This window comes from Dendrobates tinctorius, unplaced genomic scaffold (assembly GCF_039654945.1).
Source record: "Dendrobates tinctorius isolate UK_male_01 unplaced genomic scaffold, ASM3965494v1 ptg000090l, whole genome shotgun sequence".
In the NCBI taxonomy this organism is placed as follows: Eukaryota; Metazoa; Chordata; class Amphibia; order Anura; family Dendrobatidae; genus Dendrobates; species Dendrobates tinctorius.
The window spans coordinates 7794680-7817500 of NW_027361758.1; the positions used below are offsets into that span (position 1 = coordinate 7794680).

At 42.9% G+C, this 22821-nt stretch overlaps 1 protein-coding gene across 1 annotated transcript in view; it reads left to right on the forward strand.

Moving 5' to 3' along the window:
* Positions 1-22821, forward strand: part of HIP1R (huntingtin interacting protein 1 related) — a 209194-nt gene that overhangs the window by 63427 nt on the left and 122946 nt on the right. The window contains exons 2-6 of the mRNA XM_073586048.1: positions 5447-5510; positions 9598-9740; positions 15032-15088; positions 15324-15404; positions 15497-15573. Coding sequence (XP_073442149.1) covers positions 5447-5510; positions 9598-9740; positions 15032-15088; positions 15324-15404; positions 15497-15573 — 422 coding nt within the window. The remainder of the gene's footprint in view (positions 1-5446; positions 5511-9597; positions 9741-15031; positions 15089-15323; positions 15405-15496; positions 15574-22821) is intronic.

A 22821-nucleotide genomic window follows, 5' to 3' on the forward strand; every position in this document is an offset into this window, starting at 1 on the left:
TGCAGATATAACTTTTTTTTATCCTGCTGAAAAATTGATTTCAAATGGATCCGTTTATTTAACATTAAAGTCTATGTAAAACGGGTCTGATAAATAGCCGTCAGTTTGTTTTTTTTCTCCCAGTTGAAACTGATCCCTTAAGCCAAAAAATGGATCCATTTGAAAATGAAGGAAAAACTGATGGCTATTTATTGCAACTGTTTTTCCATATATTTCAATACTTAAACGCATCCCCTTGAAATCAGATTTTATTTATTTATTTTTTTTTAAGGACAAAAGTAGCCTGCACAACTGGTTTACTGATTGCTGCTGGATCCGTTCTTAATGATGATTACTGGACATGTGAACATAGCCTTAGTGTGTGATGCTAGCAGTAGTTGTCTAAAAAAAAAAAAAACTAATTATCTAAGGAATTCTTTACTCATCATTTTGCCTTATTACAAAACATCCAACAATTGAGTTAGGAAGCTGGGGGTGCAGGAGCAGGTCCATGGTGACTGTATTATCAGCAGACACAGGATGTTTGGTCAGCTGCTTCATTTGCGGATGACAGGCTGGTGTAGGAGAAGCTGCCATTATTCTGCTGACTGCAGAGATGTTGGTAGCTGTGTTACTGCACCAACTTATGATGGTAATATTTATAATAATGGGACATATTACGTTATTCCTGTATTTTCAGTATTCTTGTTTTTTTCCAAACGACTTTATTAATATTGTAAAGGTTGCTGCAATTAGTCATTATGTTATGTTGTAAGTTGCACATTAAATAGTTTAGTGTGTGGAAGCAAAACCAGTTGCTCATCTCAAATTTAGCACAAGGTGTGGCTGCTGCTTGGACTAGTCACATTCCTCTTTTATTTTGAAATCACCAATAAAACAAGACTGACTGTCCTATAGCTGCCAACCTTTGTTATAGGATTAGTGTCAGTGGATGTGTGCTAAATCGTGGCTTAGCGGTAAACACGAACTACGGATACAGCAGGCGAAGGGTACCTGAGCGTGTGATATCACAGCTAGTACGGAGCAGCCCAAGGACCAATAAGCAGACCAACGTGTTTCGAAGGCCGCCTTCGTCCCTTTGGGTCCTTGTGCTGCTCCATACTAGCTGTGATGTCACATGCTCAGGTACCCTTTGGCTGCTGTTTCCTAGCGGGTATCCAGGGACGCTTCCAGCCAGAGCTTCCCCTGGCTCTACCCAGCGTGTTCTGCTCCACCGCTCCCTTTCTGCCTCGCGCGCACTCCTGTAACAAGGAAGGCTGACCTCCTTGAATGGATGCTTTGCGGCTTCACCGCCTCGGAGTGTGACCCGGCAACTGCCTGTCATTCACCAGCTGCAGCCACCGCGAGCTTCTCCTAGACACCCTGCGTCCCGGGGAGTGTAATGAAATTTTTGCTTGCCTATGCTATTACCCATGTGGAACATGTTCATTACAGGCGCAGTGGTTAATGTTTTTTAATGCTGTGGAAGTTTGTGGGGCAATTTACTTTCTACAGTCTTACGTTTGACCCCCCCCCCCCCTATTATTCTCAGTGTTTTTAACAACATAAGAGCGACTTTTATAGTTAATGTGCATTTTAGGTTTCCCAGTAGGACCTTCTATCGCCTCCCTATTTGATTGTGTTGCATTCCTTTAAACTACTGCTCTTGGGTTGCTATCATATACCCCCAGTGGGGCTTCCATCACTCAGGCTAGCTTTAGTGTACCGTCACATTTAGCGATGCACCAGCGATCCCGACCACGATACAACCCGGTCAGGATCGCTGGTGCATCGCTAAATGGTCGCTAGTGAGCTGCCAAACAGGCAGATCTCACCAGCGATGCAGCAGCGGTCGGCGGTCGTTACCTGTCAAACGCGGTGATGAAGATGTCCTCCCGCCCGCGTCCACGCATCGCTCATCGGCGCCAGCAGGAAGCGACGAGAAACGGCCCAGGACGTTCTCGTGTGATCAGCGATAGACAGCGGGGGAGCCGGTCGGAGGTAAGTATCACACACAGCGATATCGCTAGCAATATCGCTGCTGCGTCACAAAATCGGTGACGCTTAAGCGATATCGCTAGGGATCTCGCTTAGTGTGACGGGGCCTTTAGCCATTTCAGTATTTTGTGGTGTCCTTGAGCGCAGGTCAATTTTATGTGTTTGACATTGTACCTCAGTCTGGGCTGACACCGACCCTCACTTGACCTTAGCAGCTGAGGATGTAGCCCCACTCACTGACAAGTAAGCACTCGTGTGTTTTTTGACTTTATAACACCAGCTTAAAAAATGATTTTAAAATCCGAAATGTTGGCCTACTGAAATGTATGCTCAGTAAATGCACTCAATACTTGGTCTGGGCTTCTTTTGCATCAATTATTATTATTATTATTTATTATTATTATTATATATTTATATAGCACCATTGATTCCATGGTGCTGTACATGAGAAGGGGTTACATACAAATTACAGATATCACTTACAGTAAACAAACTAACAATCACATACTGATATAGAGGGAGAGAAGACCCTGCCCTTTCAGGCTTACATGCTACAGGATGGTGGAGAAGGAGACAGTAGGTTGGGGGGTTGCAGCAGCTCCAGTGATGGTGAGGCGGTAGCTCCAGTAGTGGTGATGAGGCAGCGGGGATCATTACAGGCTGTAGGCTTTCCTGAAGAGATGGGTTTTCAGTTCCGTCTGAAGGATCCGAGTGTGGTACTGCATCTATGCGGCGTGGCATGGAGGGGATCAGTCTGTGGCACTGCTGAGGTGTTATGGAAGCCCAGGTTGCTTTGATAGCAGCCTTCAGCTCATCTGCATTATTGGGTCTGGTGTCTCTAGTCTTCCTCTTGACAATACCCCATAGATTGCACTGTCAGTTCATTGCTATTTGATTTACCCTGTGACATTGCCATATTTTGTCATTTATTATCATATGCTATGAGTTCACACAGTTGGGTCTAGTCATTTTTTGCTGAACTGGTTTTAGTTGTCTGATCTATATACGTTGATGACTGTAGCTATATGCTTACTATAATTGATATCCGTATATTCATCTCCTAAACATTTAATGAGAGAAGTAAGGTCTCCTACCTTCCTTTCTATTTTATGTACCTTCATTCCCTCCATGGGTGGCTTCATTTTATCATTACTTAATTAAAAGTTATGTTTTTTTGCTTTCTTTATTGCTGTTATACTCTCTTGTGAGACATTGTACTGGGGGCTCTAACCCACCTTTTGCTGACCTCATATTTCAGAATACAGAATCTAAAAAAACTGTCTTCTTTTAACTCTTTTTTTGTGACTTATTTTATGCAGATTGATATAAAAAACTTGTGAAAGGCCCTCTTAATATAATAATGAATTTATTTTCACTTTTTCCCCATTTTTCTCACAGTGCTTGTTTGCACGTAAAATACTGCACTCACTAAAACCCTTTGTGTTTTTTTGGAAACCAAATTTGACATCCACATTTTTAAAGTTTACCTAATTATTTAGTGTGTATGCAGTCATGGAACATGTGTGTGTTTGAAAAGAACACTATTTTATTTTGCGCCATGTAATATGGAAGTTCAAACAGTGGATTATCAGATTAGCCTTTTAATTCCAGATACCATCCTTTTAAAGGCAAACTATTGGCAAGTTTTTTGGTCTCAGATTCTACCACTAGCTGACTGTGGCTCTCCTACACGGTTTAAAAGGTTTGCCTAAGGTGTCCTTATTAATCTTCATCTATGCTAATTAAGGTAATTCATTGAAAAACTATATGGTCGGGGATTTATGAATCAAGCCAGATTGATGTGTATTCATAGCATAGCTTTCTTTACTTCTCTCCCAACACCTAAGCATCTTTACTGATTTTGGGGGTGTTTTTTAGACCAAACAGCTGCTGCTAGGTTCCGTTTCAATATATCAGCATCTTCTTGGTCTCCAGTCCTCCCGTACTGTCGGACTGTGGCTTGCCTCTACTTTTCAAAGGTGTCCATGTTTGCCAAAGGAGATGCCGGACTTTATAAAAAGAGAACTTTACCCTTTACAAGCATCATATGTGCAGTCACGGAGGTGGAGACTCTTGGGGAAGAACATTTGCAGTTTACAATTGATGATTTCCCTAAGTAGCATACAGCATTCACTAGTATTGATTTTCAGAAAGCATAGGAGATCCAGTCAGCTAGTGATGGAAATTTGGAGACCAAAACTCTTGTCAACATATTTAATTTAAAACACCTCATCATACATTGTGTTTACAATTGTGACATGTTTGTAGCAGAGTCAGTTGTCTGGCATGCCTAATGTATGATACAACTTTGTATAAAGAAGCACTCGCACCAGAGGTTTTGTGTAGTGTAAGTGTAGTAATATACTCGCCAGTTGCACAATTGCAGTCTTCCCCGGTTTCCTGCGCCACTCCGGTCCTCTTCTAGGTTACATGTAATCCAGAAGTCTTTTACAGTGTAAGTTTTTGGAATATCAGAACAAGGCTCCATAGGCTTACACTGTAAAAGCAACTTCCGGCTCAAGCATTGTGATCCTGCAAGTCAGAATAACCGTCACGTGACCCACAAGAGGATCGGAGCAGTGCTGGTAATTTGGGAAGATTGCAGTCTGCGAGTATTTTACAGCTCTTGCACTACGTATATCATTACACAGGTATGGGCAATAAAACGTTTGATGGCAGTGCTCCTTTAATCGATTTCATTTACACTCATTAAAGAAGCACTCCTGTTATGATTTTTTTTTTTTTAGTTCTTATACCTGTTTAAATGTTAGTGTAGTGTAAATGTGCTAATATACTCACTGATCACTACACTAGTATTTGGTTTAGGGAAAAAATTATTAATGGTTGTACTTCTTTATTATGACACTTGGGCTGAGCTCACACTTGAGTAGAAACCTCAGAAGGATCTCCTGCAAGTGCCTTAATCAAACTTTCTGCCAGTAAAAATTATCTGCTGGAAACTAAACAGACCCCATTATTCAGAGGTCTATCGAGTGCTGATTGTGTCGTGGGATGGATTTATTTTTGTGCAGTATTTGTTTTTCTGATCATGTAAGCTACTGTAGTTACGTGGAGAGCCACATTTAGCTCTGAGAGAGGGTCGCTTGCCACATCCAGTCACCCCCCGAGTAGTGACTGCTTTTCCAATTCCCGTCAAAGTAGTGACACCCAATGCCCCCCCATACTGGTCTAATGATAACCAAAGGTTTCCCACAGAATTCACACTGAAGCAGTATACTTGTATCCACCTTCTCCCCATTCGCCATTCCCACGTCAAGCGCTCCAATACCTCTTTCTCATGCAGCTTCAAGCGCCACCTCTCTCTGGCAGTATCATTCTATCTCCAGTATATGCACATTCAGATCTGCTCTACTGTGTGAGGTTACTCAAAAAAGTGTTTAGGGTAGTGTGAAGCAAAACATCTCTCCATACCATGAAGACTATTAATGCTTATGTGGCTTTTTCACAGGCTATCAGCATCAGCAAGGCTATCAATGCCCAGGAAGCTCCCGTGAAAGAGAAGCACGCCCGTCGTATCCTTTACAGACAATGCTTTATCCATACATAAGACTGCAAAACTGCTGTTGGCAGCATCTGTTTCCTACATGAGACGATGCCGAAAACAACCCTTCAACATTCGTGTGTTCCAAGTAACATGGACTCCTGGGGTTGTCTGGTGCAGCTGCACATACAAATCACTGTACGAGATCTGGAGTCTCGGGCTCTCGGCAGACAACATTTAAGAACGCACATTAGAAGTAAAGCTTTCTTTGTGTAGCATTCAGTCAGTCTTCAGTACTTTGGGCTCTGCTACATGGAAAACGGAAGAGGCCATTCCTGAGAGATATATATATATATATATATATATATATATATATATATATATATATATATATATATATATATATATATAATTTATAATTAATGTGTGCTTGGAACACTCAAAGAAGAGGGAAATCTAAATTGGGTGGTTATAGAAAAAAAAAAAACCTCTTATAAGTGCTCTTTATGTAGCTGGATAATAGCGAGAAAATAGCAATTAGTAATAGTCAATTGTAAGACCTCAGAAGAAGTGCTTAAGGGAAAAAGAATATATATAGATGCTGGTGGCAATCTTAGTTCCAACCTGAACAATCACAAACTAAAAAGGCATGAGTGAGGGTAAAAACCTGAAATCACTGAACAGGTTATATACTGCAGGGTAATTCTCCCTGATAGTAGCTTAAAAAAAAGTCAAAGTCAAATTGCAGCCTGTGAACGGCTGTGCAGAGTAGCCGCAATAGTAAATGCACAAGTCAGAGAGCGGTACCTGTAAAGATAATGCGATGTCCTCACTCCAGTAAGCGGTGCAAGTTAAAATAGCGCTTTTTGCTCCAGCGCTTGGAAAAGGAGGGGGGGGTTTTGACACTGGGGTATAGACGAGTTACAGGGGCTGCCCCGGCCGGTGGCAGCCTCCTGTCAGTGTACCTCCAGCTGTATACATTCTTTTTCCCTTAAGCACTTCTTCTGAGGTCTTACAATTGACTATTACTAATTGCTATTTTCTCGCTATTATCCAGCTACATAAAGAGCACTTATAAGAGGTTTGTTTTTTTTTCTTTTTTTTTCTATAACCACCCAATTTAGATTTCCCTCTTCTTTGAGTGTTCCAAGCGCACACTAATATTACTAGTTATTTTACCTTATTTCTTTGACACCCTTGTGATAGGTGTCTTAGTGTTTGCTGCTGGAATTACATTCATACACGAGCGCCACTGAATCTCTCTCTCTCTCTCTCTCTCTCTCTCTCTCTCTCTCTCTCTCTCTCTCTCTCTCTCTCTCTCTCTCTCTCTCTCTCTCTCTCTCTCTCTCTATATATATCTATATATATATATCTATATAAACCCTATGTTTTCATGGATTAAATCTTGGCTACATTGCTACATGCAGACATTTAGCCACATTTGTGCTATTTTGCTATCAGTCTAAGGGAGAACTCAAATTTTTTGGTTTAGGTCTATTAGTTTTAAACTTTGTTGTCTTTTTTTTTTTTTTTTTTTTTTTTTTTTTTTATTGTAGAACTAGAAAAATGAAACTCCTACAAAAAAGATGCATGTGTTGTGTGAAAAATATAAAGGGTGCCAGACAGACTGTTAACTACAATGGAATCTGTTTGGTGTCCTTTCGAGACACTGTAATATTAATGGTGTTAAAGAAAAAGTTCAGCATGCTGGGCATTTTTTGTTAAAAGCGGCTGAAATTGAAGCAAAGCTTCTTACTGTTGGCTCCAATACATGTGTCATGATTTTTCGTGCACCATCGTAATAAAGTATGCTTCGCTTAGATACAGACTCAACCTGAGCTGCACAATAAAATATTCAACGCTTTATTCCGTCTTCTCGGTGCCTTAGATTCTGCGGATTCCTCTGTTGATGAGGCTAGGCTCAGTTGAATGTGCTGTCCTTGTTATAATCGAATAGGACGTTGACAGTACACAAACCAATGTTGTTGAATAGACTGAGTGTGCATGTGAAAAAACGTTTTTCAAATAAGACATGATCATACAAGGCATGCACAAAAAATGGATTCCATGTCACCCATTTTTTTTTTTTTTTTATAGAAATGCATTGCAATTATTAACATAGGAGTCTGTATTCTTGTATGTTTTTGTTACCTGCTGATGTATAAAAAGGAAAGCAAGAAGGTTGAAAATCGTCCATTTTTATTTCTGGATGATAACTTGTTTTTTTAAACAGTACAGACTAAAATTTTGGACACACCTCATTCAAAGAGTTTTCTTCATTTTCATGAAGGCATCAAAACTACGAACACATGTGGAATTATATAATTAACAAAAAAGTGTGAAACAACTGAAAATATGTCTTATATTCTAGGTTCTTCAAATTAGCCACCTTTTGCTTGGATTACTGCTTTGCACACTCTTGGCATTCTCTTGATGAGCTTTAAGAGGTAGTCACCTGAAATGGTTTTCCAACAGTCTTGAAGGAGTTCCCAGAGATGCTTAGCACTTGTTGGCCCTTTTGCCTTCACTCTGCGGTCCAGCTCACCCAAAACCATCTCGATTGGGTTCAGGTCTGGTGACTCTGGAGGCCAGGTCATCTGGCATAGCGCCCCATCACTCTCCTTCTTGGTCAAATAGCCCTTACACAGCCTGGAGGTGTGTTTTGGGGTCATTGTCCTGTTGAAAAATAAATGATGGTCCAACTAAACGCAAACTGGATGTAATAGCATGCCGCTGCAAGATGCTGTGGTAGCCATGCTGGTTCAGTATGCCTTCAATTTTGAATAAATCCCCAACAGTGTCACCAGCAAAGCACCCCCACACCATCACACCTCCTCCATGCTTCACGGTAGGAACCAGGTAGGAACCAGGCATGTAGAGTCCATCCGTTTACCTTTTCTGCGTCGCACAAAGACACGGTGGTTGGAACCAAAGATCTCAAATTTGAACTCCTCAGACCAAAGCACAGATTTCCACTGGTTTAATGTCCATTCCTTGTGTTTTTTAGCCCAAACAAGTCTCTTCTGCTTGTTGCCTGTCCTTAGCAGTGGTTTCCTAGCAGCTATTTTACCATGAATGCCTGTTGCACAAAGTCTCCTCTTAACAGTTGTTGTAGAGATATGTCTGCTGCTAGAACTCTGTGTGACATTGACCTGGTCTCTAATCTGAGCTGCTGTTAACCTGAGATTTCTGAGGCTGGTGACTCGGATGAACTTATCCTCCGCAGCAGAGGTGACTCTTGGTCTTCCTTTCCTGGGGCGGTCCTCATGTGAGCCAGTTTCTTTGTAGCGCTTGATGGTTTTTGCCACTGCACTTGGGGACTATTTGAAAGTTTTCCCAATTTTTTGGACTGACTGACCTTCATTTCTTAAACTAATGATGGCCACTCGTTTTTCTTTACTTAGCTGCCTCTTTTCTTGCCATAATACAAATTCTAACAGTCTATTCAGTAGGACTATCAGCTGTGTATCCACCAGACTTCTGCACAACACAACTGATGGTCCCAACCCCATTTATAAGGCAAGAAATCCCACTTATTGAACCTGACAGGGCACACCTGTGAAGTGAAAACCATTTCTGGTGACTACCTCTTGAGGCTCATCAAGAGAATGCCAAGAGTGTGCAAAGCAGTAATCAAAGCAAAAGGTGGCTACTTTGAAGAACCTACAATAGAAGACATATTTTCAGTTGTTTCACACTTTTTTGTTACTTATATAATTCCACATGTTAATTCATAGTTTTGATGCCTTCAGAGTGAATCTACAATTTGCATAGTCATGAAAATAAAGAAAACTCTTTGAATAAGAAGGTGTGTCCAAACTTTTGGTCTGTACTGTATATTCGTCTAAAGTCAGGCTAATTTTGTTTAGTTTCCAGATAAAAAGAAAATGTTGCGCACCTCTCACTTCTGTATCTGGTTCTGAGAGATGTGGGTGTCAAAACTATCTGATGCTTAGCAGGTATTGTGCATGCATCCTATTCTAATCATTAAGGAAGGTGCACAGTGTGCCGTAGGGCATGCACAATACATGTTAAGTGACTGATTACTCCCATGTCAGCAGCACCTCAATGCCCGATGCATCTTTTTATAATTTGTTTTTCCTTGACAAAAATGTTAGGAATAATATTGGGCACTCATCATGAAAAAGGAGCATTCACTTTCTGGTCTTATGCCATTGGCTTACCTTTAGCCAGCAGCTCCATCCTCAGCTGGAAGTTCTGCCATGTCCTTCATAAAGTCCTCCGTGATGGTCATCAAAATGTAAGCAAATGTATCGGATATTTCAGCGTCTATGGCACTGTATGTGAACCAAATAATATTAGGTATTTGTAAGTTAATGGTTCACCTTTAGGGTATCACAAGACGTCTTTTAGACGCTGTCATACCCCGCATCGTTTTTCAAGCAGAAAATGTTAGGATTGTTTTTAATGAAGAATCGTCCCTGTCCTCATTTCTGCGGTGGCTTATTTGCTTGCTTGTTTTCCTTGTATATAAAAGGAGCCGCTTGAAGAATGGTCTGTTCTTTTAAATGATTATGGCTTTTGAATTCTGAATGGTGTCTGTGTGTGATGCACACGTTGTCTCGGTTCTTCGGTATTTCCCACGCAAGCAGTCAGGCACATGAATGCATGTATGCAGTTTGCAGACTTGCAGTCATATTCTGTCTAGTCTCATCCAGCTTCGGTCAATAGAAGTTAATTGAGAGAAGCCGAACAAGTCTGGTCGGCACGTGACCGCATGTATTCAAATCGCATACATGTGGTCATGTGACCACTGACATCGGCAATACTGAGGAATCAACACTGTTTGCTCATTGCACCCGGTCGCTAATCGGGATACTTTGATCTAAAATCTGATCAACCTGGTGAAAAGAAGTTACAAAAGACTGAACATAGTCACTTGCTGTACATTTGACATTTCAGTGCGTTTGTTAATTCTTACATTTTGTTGAGCCCCTTTTGCCTGAAAAAGACACTCTGCACATGCCCTTAAATAAGAATCAATATTATCACAATTATCTAGACTGTGTACCAAGAAAAACTTTGAGGGACTAAAGGACATCAGAATTGCAAGAGAAGAATTCAACCTTATCAGGTTGTTTTCACTATGGTAAAGCTCCCCATACACATTGGCTATTAAGGTACTGTCACACTTAGCGATGCACCAGCGATCCCGACCAGCGATATGACGCGGTCAGGATCGCTGGTGCATCGCTAAGGCCTCTTTCACACATCAGGTTTTCGCCGTCAGGTGCGATCCGGCGCTTTTGACAGAAACCGGATCCGGCGAAATGCAATGCCGGATCCGGTTTCCCCCCCATTGACTTGCATTTGCGCCGGATCGCGCCGGATGGCCATGCGTTTCATCCGGTTTTCGCCGGATCCGGCAATGTGTCGCGATCCGGCGTCTGGAAAAAACGGCTACTGTAACGTTTTTTGTCTCCGGCGTAAAAGCCGTACACGTCGGATCCGGCGCGTCCGGCTTTTTCACACAATGAAAGCCTATGAGCGCCGCAATGCGCCGGATCCGGCGAAAGCCGGATCCGGTGGCCGGATCCGTTTTTTTTGGTCTGAGCATGCTCAGTAGCTCTGCCCACAAGACATATATAAAAGCAAGACAGTGGGACCCACAGCCACACCCAACATGCCACCCAAGAAAGCAACCAAGCGCAGCAGGAGAAGGCAGGAGACCACTGCAGCACCATCAGCACCACCACCACCCCAAATGGAGCAGCAAATGGAACATGCTGAGGAGGGGAGGCCAGCAGCAGATGAGAGACGGTAATTATCAAATCCCCCATTCCTCCAAACTAGGGCTATTGAATATCAAGATATTCATTGGCCCTTTGTTTCTCTTTATTCAACAGCCGCCCAATAGATGCAGCAGCAATGGCAGCAGGTGGAACACCACCCACAGGCATGGAGTGTGGCCACCAGGAAGACAGCACATCATCTTCTGGGAGCCCTCCCTCGCATCGTCAGCGTTTGACGGTAAGTTTTTATTTCCAAAATCCATCATCTCTGTAATATATGTCTATTCATTGCCTTTTATTTCAAAACAGGATTCACAAGATGAAGAGGAGCTCCCAGAAGAAGAAGGAAGGGGTGGACAGACGCTTGGAGTGGGCTCACAATTGGTAAGTTTTTTGCATCAAACGCAGAAACACAACATCACACTACACACAACACATAGAAAACAATGTTCTGCAGACCACACACAGCAAACAAATGCCTACATCCAAAGACATAACATTTTTTGTTTTCTTCTCTAGTCTTCCCAATCTGGTGCTCGGCCAAGAGGTCCTCGCAGTGCCTCCCAGGGTCGTCGGCGACAGCAACGCGGCGGTCACCAGCGTGTAAGTATAAATATTTTTGCTTTGTTTTTTTGCACTTTTTATTTCATTTCTTTTGTGGAGGCTAATTATGTTATTTTTGTCTTTTTCTTTAACAGCCTTCACAGCGTGCTCCCGACTCTGACGGTGAGGATGGAGGACTCGATGTGGACCACCTCATCGATCTCGTCAGAGAAAGGGAGCCGCTCTGGAATATGGCTGACCGCCGCCACGCTGACCTTATCGTTACCCGACGACTCTGGGAGGAAATCTGTTCGCTCCTTGTGGGCCGCTGGGAGGACCTCGATGTTCGGGCCCAGATTAATGAGCGTAAGTATATACAGTACCGGTTGCTTGATGTAAACCAGTGTTTCCCGAACTCCAGTCCTCGTGGTCCCCACGGATCATGTGTTCAGGATTTCTATTTACTATGGAAATCCTGAAAACATGACCCCTGGGGACCATGAGGACTGGAGTTTGTGAAACACTGATGTTGTATACTAACCACTCCTTTCTCGTTTCAGGGAACAGAATTGTGAATTGGTGGCGGTCTGTGAGGGATCGTTTCAAGAAGGAGTTCAATAAAGAGATGCGGGCCCCGAGTGGATCTGGAGGACGCAGGAGCAAGTACAAGTACGCACAAGCCCTGTCGTTCCTCCGGGAAACAATGGTCACTAGAAGGTAAATATTACACACCACATGTGGAAAAAAAATGTTAGATGTAACTTTTTTTTTTTTCAGCCAGGGCCATACCATGTCAGTATTTTAATTGTTTTTTTTTCTCTTTATTCCACAGCACGGTGAGCAGCACTCGGGAGCCTGCACGATTGGACCCTTCTGAGGTGATCCCTGAGGAGACCGGCACCGAGGGACACTTCGACCGCCCCGGTACATCTGCACCTTCCCAGCCTTCCCACACATTCGACCCATCTGTCCCATCCACCAGCACAGGAGCATCGTGGCCGCCTACATTACATGAAGCTGCTGGTGAGGAGATCGCTTTCCCTTTACCCCACCCTTCTGCCCCTGCCACCTCTAGTACACCTGCGGGTACTGGGCGGCAGCGGCAGAGGGGTCAGGAAAAGAGTTATGCGCCAGAGTTCTTGCATCTGAATGCATCTTTCCAGAACTGTCTAAAAGTCTTGTCAGAGCAAATCTCCGCAGGCTTTCAGCAGATCAACTCCAGCATTCTGGAGGTGAAGACACTTCTGCAAACCATGCATTCAGAAGCAAGATCTTCGCCAAACCACACCTTTTTCAGGTCTGTTGTGGAGCGCATGGCAACACTATCTCCTACCCAGCAGATGCCAAACTCCTTCCCCGGTACCAAACTCCTTCCCCGGTACCAAACTCCTTCCCCGGTACCAAACTCCTTCCCCCAACATCATCTGCTCCTACAGTCCCTGCCCAACCCTCCACTCCACCGCCCACCACCTCTTCTGCCTCCCACATGTCCACCCATTCTGTATCTTTTTCCACACCATCACCTCTAACTGTTCCTTCCCCACCACGATCCCAGTCCTCTCTCCACACTCCCATTGTCGAAGTGTCCCGCAGCCCCTCCAGCAGTATTTCCACCCCACACTACACCGAGTTATAATGTTTTTTTTGTAATAAAAATGCCCATTTGGTTGGTTTCAAACCTTTATTAAAAAAGTTTTTTTAACTTTAAAAACAGTTTACACAAAAAAAAAAATTTTAAATAAAAGTTAAATTATTGTTTACACTGGTTGTCTGTCATTTCTTTCTGCGGCGAAATATGTTTAAAAAAAAGGTTAAATACAGGGTATTTAAAAGGTAAAAAGGTATTCAAAACCAGGTATATAACTGTGGGTAAATTTTAGCTTTTTGCCACAGTTGTGTTCCTGGTTGTGTTTGAAGCAAAGTATTTCACCTAAAAAGTTGTGTTTATTGTTGGTGATTTCTTAACAATGTACACAACTTTTGTTAAAAGGTGAAATACTTTGCATAAAACACAACCAGGTACACACCTGTGGCCTAAAGCTAAAAATAGTAAGACCATGACAAGATAGCCAACTTTGGTTGGCAAAGGTATATACTGTTGGTCCAGAAGGTACACAAGTTTGGTAGGGCACAAATCTTTCACACTCTGTCATCCTGCCAGTGTACTCTGCCTTGAGGTGACATAAAGTATAGTGCAAAATTGTCCCTCATTACTGAAACCGTCACAGAACTTCTAGTGGTAATATTTCCAATGACAACATCCATCTTCGCCAGTAACTTGCTCTTCTCTCCAACCTGCACTTTCTCCTCTACAACCTGTCAAAGAAGGGCTGTAGGAACATGCTATATATAGTTTTCCAGTAGCCAATCCCGTTCGGAAGGCCACAAGGGTCAATTTTAAAAACCAGATCCGGCGTAATCCGTCGAAAAACGGATAGAAAAACGGATGAACCGGATGAGACGGATCCGGTTTTGTCTGTCAAGAACAAGACGGATCCGGCAGAAAACCGGATCCGGCATTCCGGCACGACGCCGGATCGCGCCTGACGCCGAAAACCTGATGTGTGAAAGTAGCCTAAGTGGTCGCTAGTGAGCTGCCCCACAGGCAGATCTCACCAGCGACATCACAGGGGTCGGGGGTCGCTACTTACCTGTCAGACGAGGCGATCCTGCGTCCTCCCGCCTGCGTCCACGCGTCGCTCGTCTCCACAGCAGGAAGCGCCGCAGGAAGCTGAAGACGAGAAACGGTCCAGGACGTTCTTGCGCGTTCAGCGATAACCAGCGGGGAGCCGATCGTAGGTAAGTATCACATATAGCGATATCGCTAACAATATCGCTATAACGTCACAAAAACCAGTGACGTTATAACGATATTGCTAGCGATATCGCTTAGTGTGACAGGCCCTTTAGACTGTCACTGATATTGGCACAATTGGCCGACAGTCTAATATTTGCTTAACCAGGCTTCTTGACTCTTCCCCCGCCAGATGATGCAGAATGAGAGAAGGATTCGGTCTGTTGAGTTTCAGCAGTTGATCCTTTTTGTTCTATGGCTTCAGCTTATCTGAAGAGTCTGGAAGAAGCCCTCATACAGAACCCAGTACTGCTTGGCTCTGTATGGGGGAGTTGGGAGAGATTGTGGTCACTGCTCAGCTCTAATGTGCATGGTGATGATTAGTTGAACTGCTTTACTGGATTTGTCTGTATTCATAGCTGGTAAATATTATAAGTCAATTTTTTTTTCATTTATAACTAGGTACTTTCAGACTGTCAACGATACCGAAGCAATGTCCGTGAGATTGGAGACTTGTGGGTAAGAGGGGAAAAGTTTATTTGGTTATGGGTCATATTCTATTAAAGGAAGAGGAAATCCTCCTGCTATGCAGTGACAATAACGCTGGCAAGTCATCAGACATCGTGCTTATTCAGGACATTTCAGCTTTCGCAGGAACATAATATGTATGAATGTATTTTCTTAACTTGCTTATATGTCGACACATGGGTTGGATTAACTGCATTAGATTACACTTATATTTTCTCTCTACCAGGGACATATGCATGATCGATACGGACAACTTGTGGTTATTTATACCAAACTGCTGCTCAATAAGATAAGCTTCCACACAAAGGTATGAAACGTTGTGGTCAGGACCTTCTCTGTTTTGCGTGGCTCATTACGCACTTCAGACTACCTCCACTGTCTTTTGTTTTTTCCTTACAGCATCCACAATTTCCTCCCAACTTGGAAGTAACAGATGACGTTCTAGAAAAGGCAGCTGGCACAGATGTCAACAACATGTATGCATTATATTCATAAAACCAATCAAAACTAGATGTACTTTTAAAGGGATTGTCTGTTCAGGACCACCTGTGTGAGCCTTTAGTGCTCCCGTTGAAGGAAGTTATGGCCAGACACAGGTTGTTTTGGCGATAACTGAATGCCAATATTTTTTTATTATGCTTTGCTTATATAGTTCCATCATATTCCACAGCGTTTTACGTCATCATCACAATCCCCAATGGGGCTCCCAATTTAATTTCCCTATCAGTATATCTTTGTAGTGTGGGAGGAAACCAGAGAGAACGTACAAACTCCTTGCAGATGATGTCCTTGGTGTTGGAGTAGCTGTTCTCCTCTGACTTGTGTTTAAAGAGATGGTCTTCATGAGACCTAAAACACATTATGGCCTAATGGTAACAGTTTATTATTGGGTTGCACTTCGTCATGAACCTGTAACAGTTTTCTCATGATTATTCATTTACAGTTTTAGCTGTAATCAAGAGTGGAACTGTGGTCTCCAACCTGTGGTTTATCATACTTCTAAGGGAAACTTGTAAAAAATGAGCACAAAAGTGAGAAGCAAATCTAGGTTTTCCTGCACCTGTAGCAAAAATTCAGTTTGGCGCTCCCTCCTATACACAGCTTAGGCAGTTTGCATGTGAGCGTTCACATGATGACTATTCAATTTGCATACTAGGTCATGTGCTGGCTAGCTTCTCTTCCTGATTCCGAGTTCATTGAAAACCTAAAGCCCCTGTTTTTTGTTTTTTTGAGAGATGCACGAAGCCAAGCTTGATGGTTCGTGACCAAAAATATTAAAATCGCTTTTGAGTGGTCATGTGATGACTGTTGGAATCAGCAAGCAGAGCTGAATCCTGACAGTGAGTATATCGCACACTGTTAGGATTTGGCCTGCTGCAGTGGTTAATTTTATAACTGACCCCTTAAGGACCGAGTCACTTTGTAGGTTAGTGACCAGGCCTAATTTTTGAAGTCTTGCCACTATCATTTTATGAGGTAATAACTCTGGAGCGCTTAAATAGATCCCACTGACTGAGAAGGTTTTTTCGTAACATATTGTACTTCATGATAGTGGTAAAATATATTCAACATGACTTGCATTTATTTGTGATAAAATCGTAAATTTGGCAAAAAATTTGAAAATTTCACAATTTTCAATCTTTTAATTTTTCTGCCCTTAAATCAGAGTTGTGACACACAAAATAGTAAAAAAAAAATATTTCTCACATGCCTACGTTACATCAGCATAATTTTTGAAAAGTAGTTTTTTTTTTTTTTGTTAGGAAGTTAAAAGTTGACCATTTATTTAGTTTTTTTCAACAAAATTTACAAAACCATTTTTTTAGAGACGGCATCACATTTGAAGTGACTTTGAGGGGCTTATTTGTCAAAGTACCAAAAAGTGAAAACATTCTAAAAACTGCACCCCTCAAGGTGTTCAAAACCACATTCAAGAATTGTAGTAACTCTTCAGGTGCTTCAAAGGAACCGAAGCAACGTGGAAGGAAAAAAATAAACATTTAACTTTTTTTTTCACAAATTTTTACTTGGGACCCATTTTTTTTTTTTTTCTTCACAAGGGTTCCAGGAGACAATTTAGCCCATTATTTGTTGCTAATACCCATTTTGCCAATTCCCAATATGTGGGGTATAACCACTGTTTAAGCGCACGGCAGGGCTCGAAAGGGAAGGAGCAGTGTTTGACTTTTTGAGTGTAAAATTGGCTGGAATCGAGTGAACGCCATGTCTCGTTTGGAGAGCCCCAGATGTGCCTAAACCATGGAAACCCCCCCCCCCCCCCCCCAAGTGATCCCATTTTGGAAACTATACACCTCAAGGAACTTGTCTAGGTGTTTGAGGACCTTGCTTCACAAAAGTTTATAACGTAGAGCTAAGAAAATAAAAACAATTTCCCACAAGAATTTACTCTTATCCCCAATTTTTTTATTTTCTCAAGGGTAGCAAGATAAAATGGACCCCAAACATTTTGTTGTGCAATTTCTCCTGAGTGTGCCAATACCCCATGTGTGTGGGAAAACTACTTTTGAGGCACAGTGCAAAGCTCAAAAGGGAAGAAGCGTCATATTGGAGTTAAAATTTTGCTGGAATGGTTTGAGTGTGCCATGTCACATAAGCAGAACCCCTGAGGTGCCAAAAAAGCATAAACCCCTCATAAATGATGTCCTTTTACAAACTACATTTCTTGATGACTTCATTTAGTGATGCAGTGATCATATTGACACCATAAGTGCCTCTCAGATATTTATGCCATTTGGCAGTAAAGAAAGAATTACATTTCTTCCACTAAGAAAGGCCTAATAGAAGAAAATGCACAACAATCTGAGCTCCATTTTTTCCTGAGTACGCCAATACACTACATGTATGGAATCAGGAACTACTTTTGATGCACAGTTCAAAGCTCAAAAAGGAAGGAGTGCCATGTTAGGTGCAGATTTTACTGCTATGGTTTGAGGGTGTCATGACCCACTAGGAGAGCCTCTGAGGTGCCAGAACAACAAAATCCATTTTACAAACTAAACCTCTCAATGAATTCATCTAGTGCAGTGATCATATTGACACCACAGGTCACAGAATTTTATACCATCGCCGTGAAGAAAAAATATCATTTTTAACACCAAAATTTTGTTTTCGCCCCAGGTTTCACATTATCACAAGGGGAAATGCGTAAAAATGGCACCAAAATTTGTCCCACAATTTCTGCAGAATGTAGAAATGCCCCATATGTGGCTGTACAGTACTGCTTAGCCACACGGGGAAATTCAGATTTTCCTAGAATAGTTTGCAGACTCCATATGCAGAGCTCCAAAGTGCTAGAAGAGCAGAATCCCCCCTCAAGTGACCTCCTTTTGGAAATTCTACCCCTGCCAAACATGCTAAAGGTGGTTTATGCACACTTGTGCTCAGAAGGGAGAGGGGGACGTTTGGATTTGGGAGCTCAGAATTTGCTCAATTTCTTTTGGTGGTACGAGGAGCCATTTTGATTTTCCATTAACAGATGATGGACCTGAGTGAGGGCTTGCTTTTTTTTGGGGATTGAGTTGAAGCTTTTACTGGGATTATTTTGTGTAGCCTTTAAGATCACATTAAGGCTGTGTTCACCCACAGTGGGTTTTTTTCACGGTTTTTCCACGGATTTGCCAAGAAATCCGCTTAAATGCTTAAAAGAAGCTTCCCATTCATTTTAATGCATTTTGCACTTTTTGTGCATATTGATGCGTTTTTTCCGCGAAAAAAACGCTTTGCGGTAAAAAATGCAGCATGCTCAATAATTTCGCGGATTTTTCTGCATTTCTGGCTATTTCTATGTGTCTGGGGCCGCACGGAAAAAAGACACATAAAAACCGCATTTTTTGCACAAAAAACGTGCAGAAAAAAACGCTCGGTTTCTGGGAACGAGTCCGGTTTTTATGCAGAAATTTTCTGCATACGTATGCACATAGCCTTACACTGAGCATTTACTTTGGGGTTTCCGTCTAAATCTCTGGACTCCGTCTGGCCTATTTTCTGCGGTAATACAGAAGGCTGACTCGTAAATCTGTGCCGCTACTTAGTGTAATAGATCAAGTCCGTACCTCTTACCTGTGCATTACTAACTTATTTTGATCCATCCATCTGGACTGTCCAGAGTCACTCTAATCTTATCAGTCCATAAAACCTTTTGAGAGTAGGTGCCCACAGTCAGTAAACACTGCAGGTTGGAAGCTACGTACTTCCACAGCGTCCAACCCACAGCGGCCAGATGTTACAGCATAGTGGATCGGATTTCAAGAAATCGCATGCCCTCTGTGTGGAGACGCACATGCGGCTTAGTCTTTCCAGACCGCAGCACTTTCTCCTATGCCTCATTGGGGGACAAAGAGACAGTGGGTGTTATGCTGCTGGCCACTAGGAGGACACTAAGTAAACCAGAAAAAAAGTTAGCTCCTCCCCTGCAGTATACACCCTCTCGCTGGCTGAGATTTCTCCAGTTCGGTGAAAAAAGCAGTAGGAGCATAAACAGTCAATAATAACCATAACTAAGTCAAAGCCTAAGAATGCTACAGCGAGTCAATAGGCTAAACAGGGTGGGTGCTGTGTCCCCCAATGATTGGCTCGGGGGGAAAAGGATTTTACGGTGAGTACACAAAAATCCCTATTTCTCCTACGCCTCATTGAGGGACACAGACAGTGGGACCGTCCTAAAGCAGCCCCTGGGTGGGGAGCATACATCTGCTACTACCCCATGTACCACTGAGTCAACACTGAGGTACTGCCGATTGCAGGCTGTCTGCCGAGAGCTGCATCCGCAGCGGCCTGAGAATGAATTAGGCAGTGTTTGCAAATGTATGCAGGCTGGATCAAGTCGCAGCCTTGCGGACAGGCCTGAGAATGAAATTGGTAATGTTTTGTAAAAAGTAGGCAGACTGGACCAAGTCACAGCCTTGCAGACCTGTTCTTCCGAGGCCTGGTGCCGAAGAGGTGCCCACTGATCAGGTAGAGTGCGCCTTAATCCCCACTGGGACAAGCGCGTTCCTGATACAGTAGAACTCCTGAATCGCCAGGGGAATCCATCTGGCTAGCATTGCTTTTGACACGGCTAGACCCTTCCTATGCCTCTCTGGAAGCATGAACAGGGCATCTGACTTGTGTAAGGGAGCCGTCCGCGAGATGTACCGTCTCAGTGCCCTAACCACATCCAGGGTGTGGAGGGCCTTCTCAATGCGATGGCCTGGCACCGGACAGAAAGAAAGGCAAAACAATTTCCTCGTTGAGATGGAAAGAGGAGACGACCTTGGGCAGGAAGGACGGGGACGTCCTGAGAACTACCTTTTCCTGATGAAAAATTCAGGAACGGAGAACGGCGGACAGAGCTGCCAATTCCAAAACTCGTCTGACGAAATTGCCACTAGAAAGACCACCTTCCAAGAGAGAACGGACAGTGACATATCCTGCAGTGGTTCGAAAGGAGCCTCATGTAAGGCCCCGAGAACGAGGTTAAGGTCCCATGATTCCAATGGCATTCTATAAGGAGGCGCCACATGGGAAATTCTCTGAATGAACGTCTTGACCTGAGGTTTGGTGGCAATTTTGCGCTGGAAAAGCACTGACAAGGCTGAAATTTGTCCCTTGAGCGAGCTAAGCGCGAGGCCTGATTTTAAACCAGATTGAAGGAATTCCAATATGGCCGGGATGGAAAAACACCAGAGGTGATCGACCATGATCCTTGCACCACGAAAAGAAGGTTTTCCAGGTGCGGTGATGGATGCACATGGACACAGGCTTCCTAGCACTAATCATGGTGGAAATCACGTCGTGAGAGAACCCAGCCTGTGCTAAAATCCAGGATTCAACGGCCACGCCGTCAAAGACCGGGCCCCTGAGTTCTAGTGGTAAATTGGACCCTGGAAGTCGCCAGGGGACGTTAGCGACTAGTTATATTAGTTCTGCATACCATGCTCGGTGCGGCCAATCTGGCGCGACAAGGTTCACTAGTACTCCCTCCTCTCTGATCTTTTTGATGACCCTTGGAAGCAAGGGAAGAGGAGGGAAGATGTACGGGAGCCGGAATCGGTGCCATGGCAGAACTAGGGTGTCCACTCCAATGACGCATGGATCGGGCAATGAACCGAGGAACCTCGTTGTTTAGTCTTGAAGCCATGAGATCCACATCCGGAGTCCCCCAACGATGACAAATCTGTTGAAAGACTTCCGGATGAAGACCACTTCCCAGAGGCAATGCCTTGGCGACTGAGAAAATCTGCCGCCCAATTTTCTAGGCCGGTAAGCTTAATATCTGTTGTGGGTAAAATTTTTGAAGGGTTTCTAAGGGATACCATTATGGAATATCTCAATGTTAATAAATGTTTAACTCCATATCAACATGGATTTATGAAGGATCACTCCTGTCAAACTAACCTGATCAGCTTCTATGAGGATGTAAGCTCTCAAATGGACCAAGGAGAATCATTGGATGTCATTTATCTCAACTTCTCTAAAGCATTTGATACTGTCCCACATAAGATTGGCAAGTAAGATGAGAAAGCTTGGGTTAGGGGAAAATGTGTGTAGATTGGTAGGTAGCTGGCTTAGTGATAGAAAGCAGAGAGTGGTTATTAATGGTGCATACTCAGATTGGGCCAGGGTTACTAGTGGGGTACCACAGGGTTCTGTATTGGTCCCCCAACTATTTAATATATTTATTAATCTAGTGGATGGCTTGCACAGTAAAATATCAGTATTTGCAGATGATACAAAACTATGTAAGGTAGTGAACACAAAGGAGGACAGTTTGCAACTACAGACAGATTTGAGTAAATTGGAGAATTGGGCTGAAAAATGGCAAATGAGGTTTAACACAGATAAGTGTAAGGTTATGCACATGGGAAGGAGAAACATGCTACAATTACTTACTAAATGGGAAACTGCTGGGCAAATCAGACATGGAAAAAGACTTGGGCATCTTAGTCAATAAGAAGCTAAATTGGAGTGCCCAGTGTCAGGCAGCTGCCACCAAAGCAAATAGGGTCATGGGATGCATTAGAAGAGGTCTGGGGACACGAGATGAAAACATAATTCTCCCTCTGTACAAATCACTCGTCAGACCACACTTGGAGTATTGTGTGCAATTTTGAACACCGGTGCTCAAGAAAGACATTACTGAACTTGAAAGGGTTCAAAGGCGGGCTACTAAAATGATAAATGGAGTTGGTTCACTACAATACCCAGAAAGGTTATCAAAATTAGGTCTATTTACTCTATAAAAGAAAAGACTTAGGGGAGACCTAATATATATATGTACAAGTATATCAGAGGGCAATACAGAGATCTCTCCAATGAACTGTTTGTACCAAGGACTGTGACAAGAACAAGGGGGCATTCTCTTCGTTTGGAGGAAAGACCATTTCTGCACCAGCATAGAAGAGGGTTCTTCACGGTAAGAGCAGTGAGGTTCTGGAATTCTCTTCCTGAGGAAGTGGTGATGGCCAACTCACTGAATTTAAGAAAGGAATGGATGCTTTTCTTGTAACAGTATAGAAGGTTACGAATAACATAATATTATAGGTAGATGGTTGACCCAGCTTAGGGGAAGGAATTTTTTTCCCAGTGGAGAAAATTCGCTTCTACTCTGTGGGGTTTTTTGCCTTCCCCAGGATCAACAATGCATAACAGCTGCACTAAAAATAGGCTGAACTAGATGGACAAAAGGTCTTCCTTCAGCCTTCAAAACTATGTTACTATCCAAT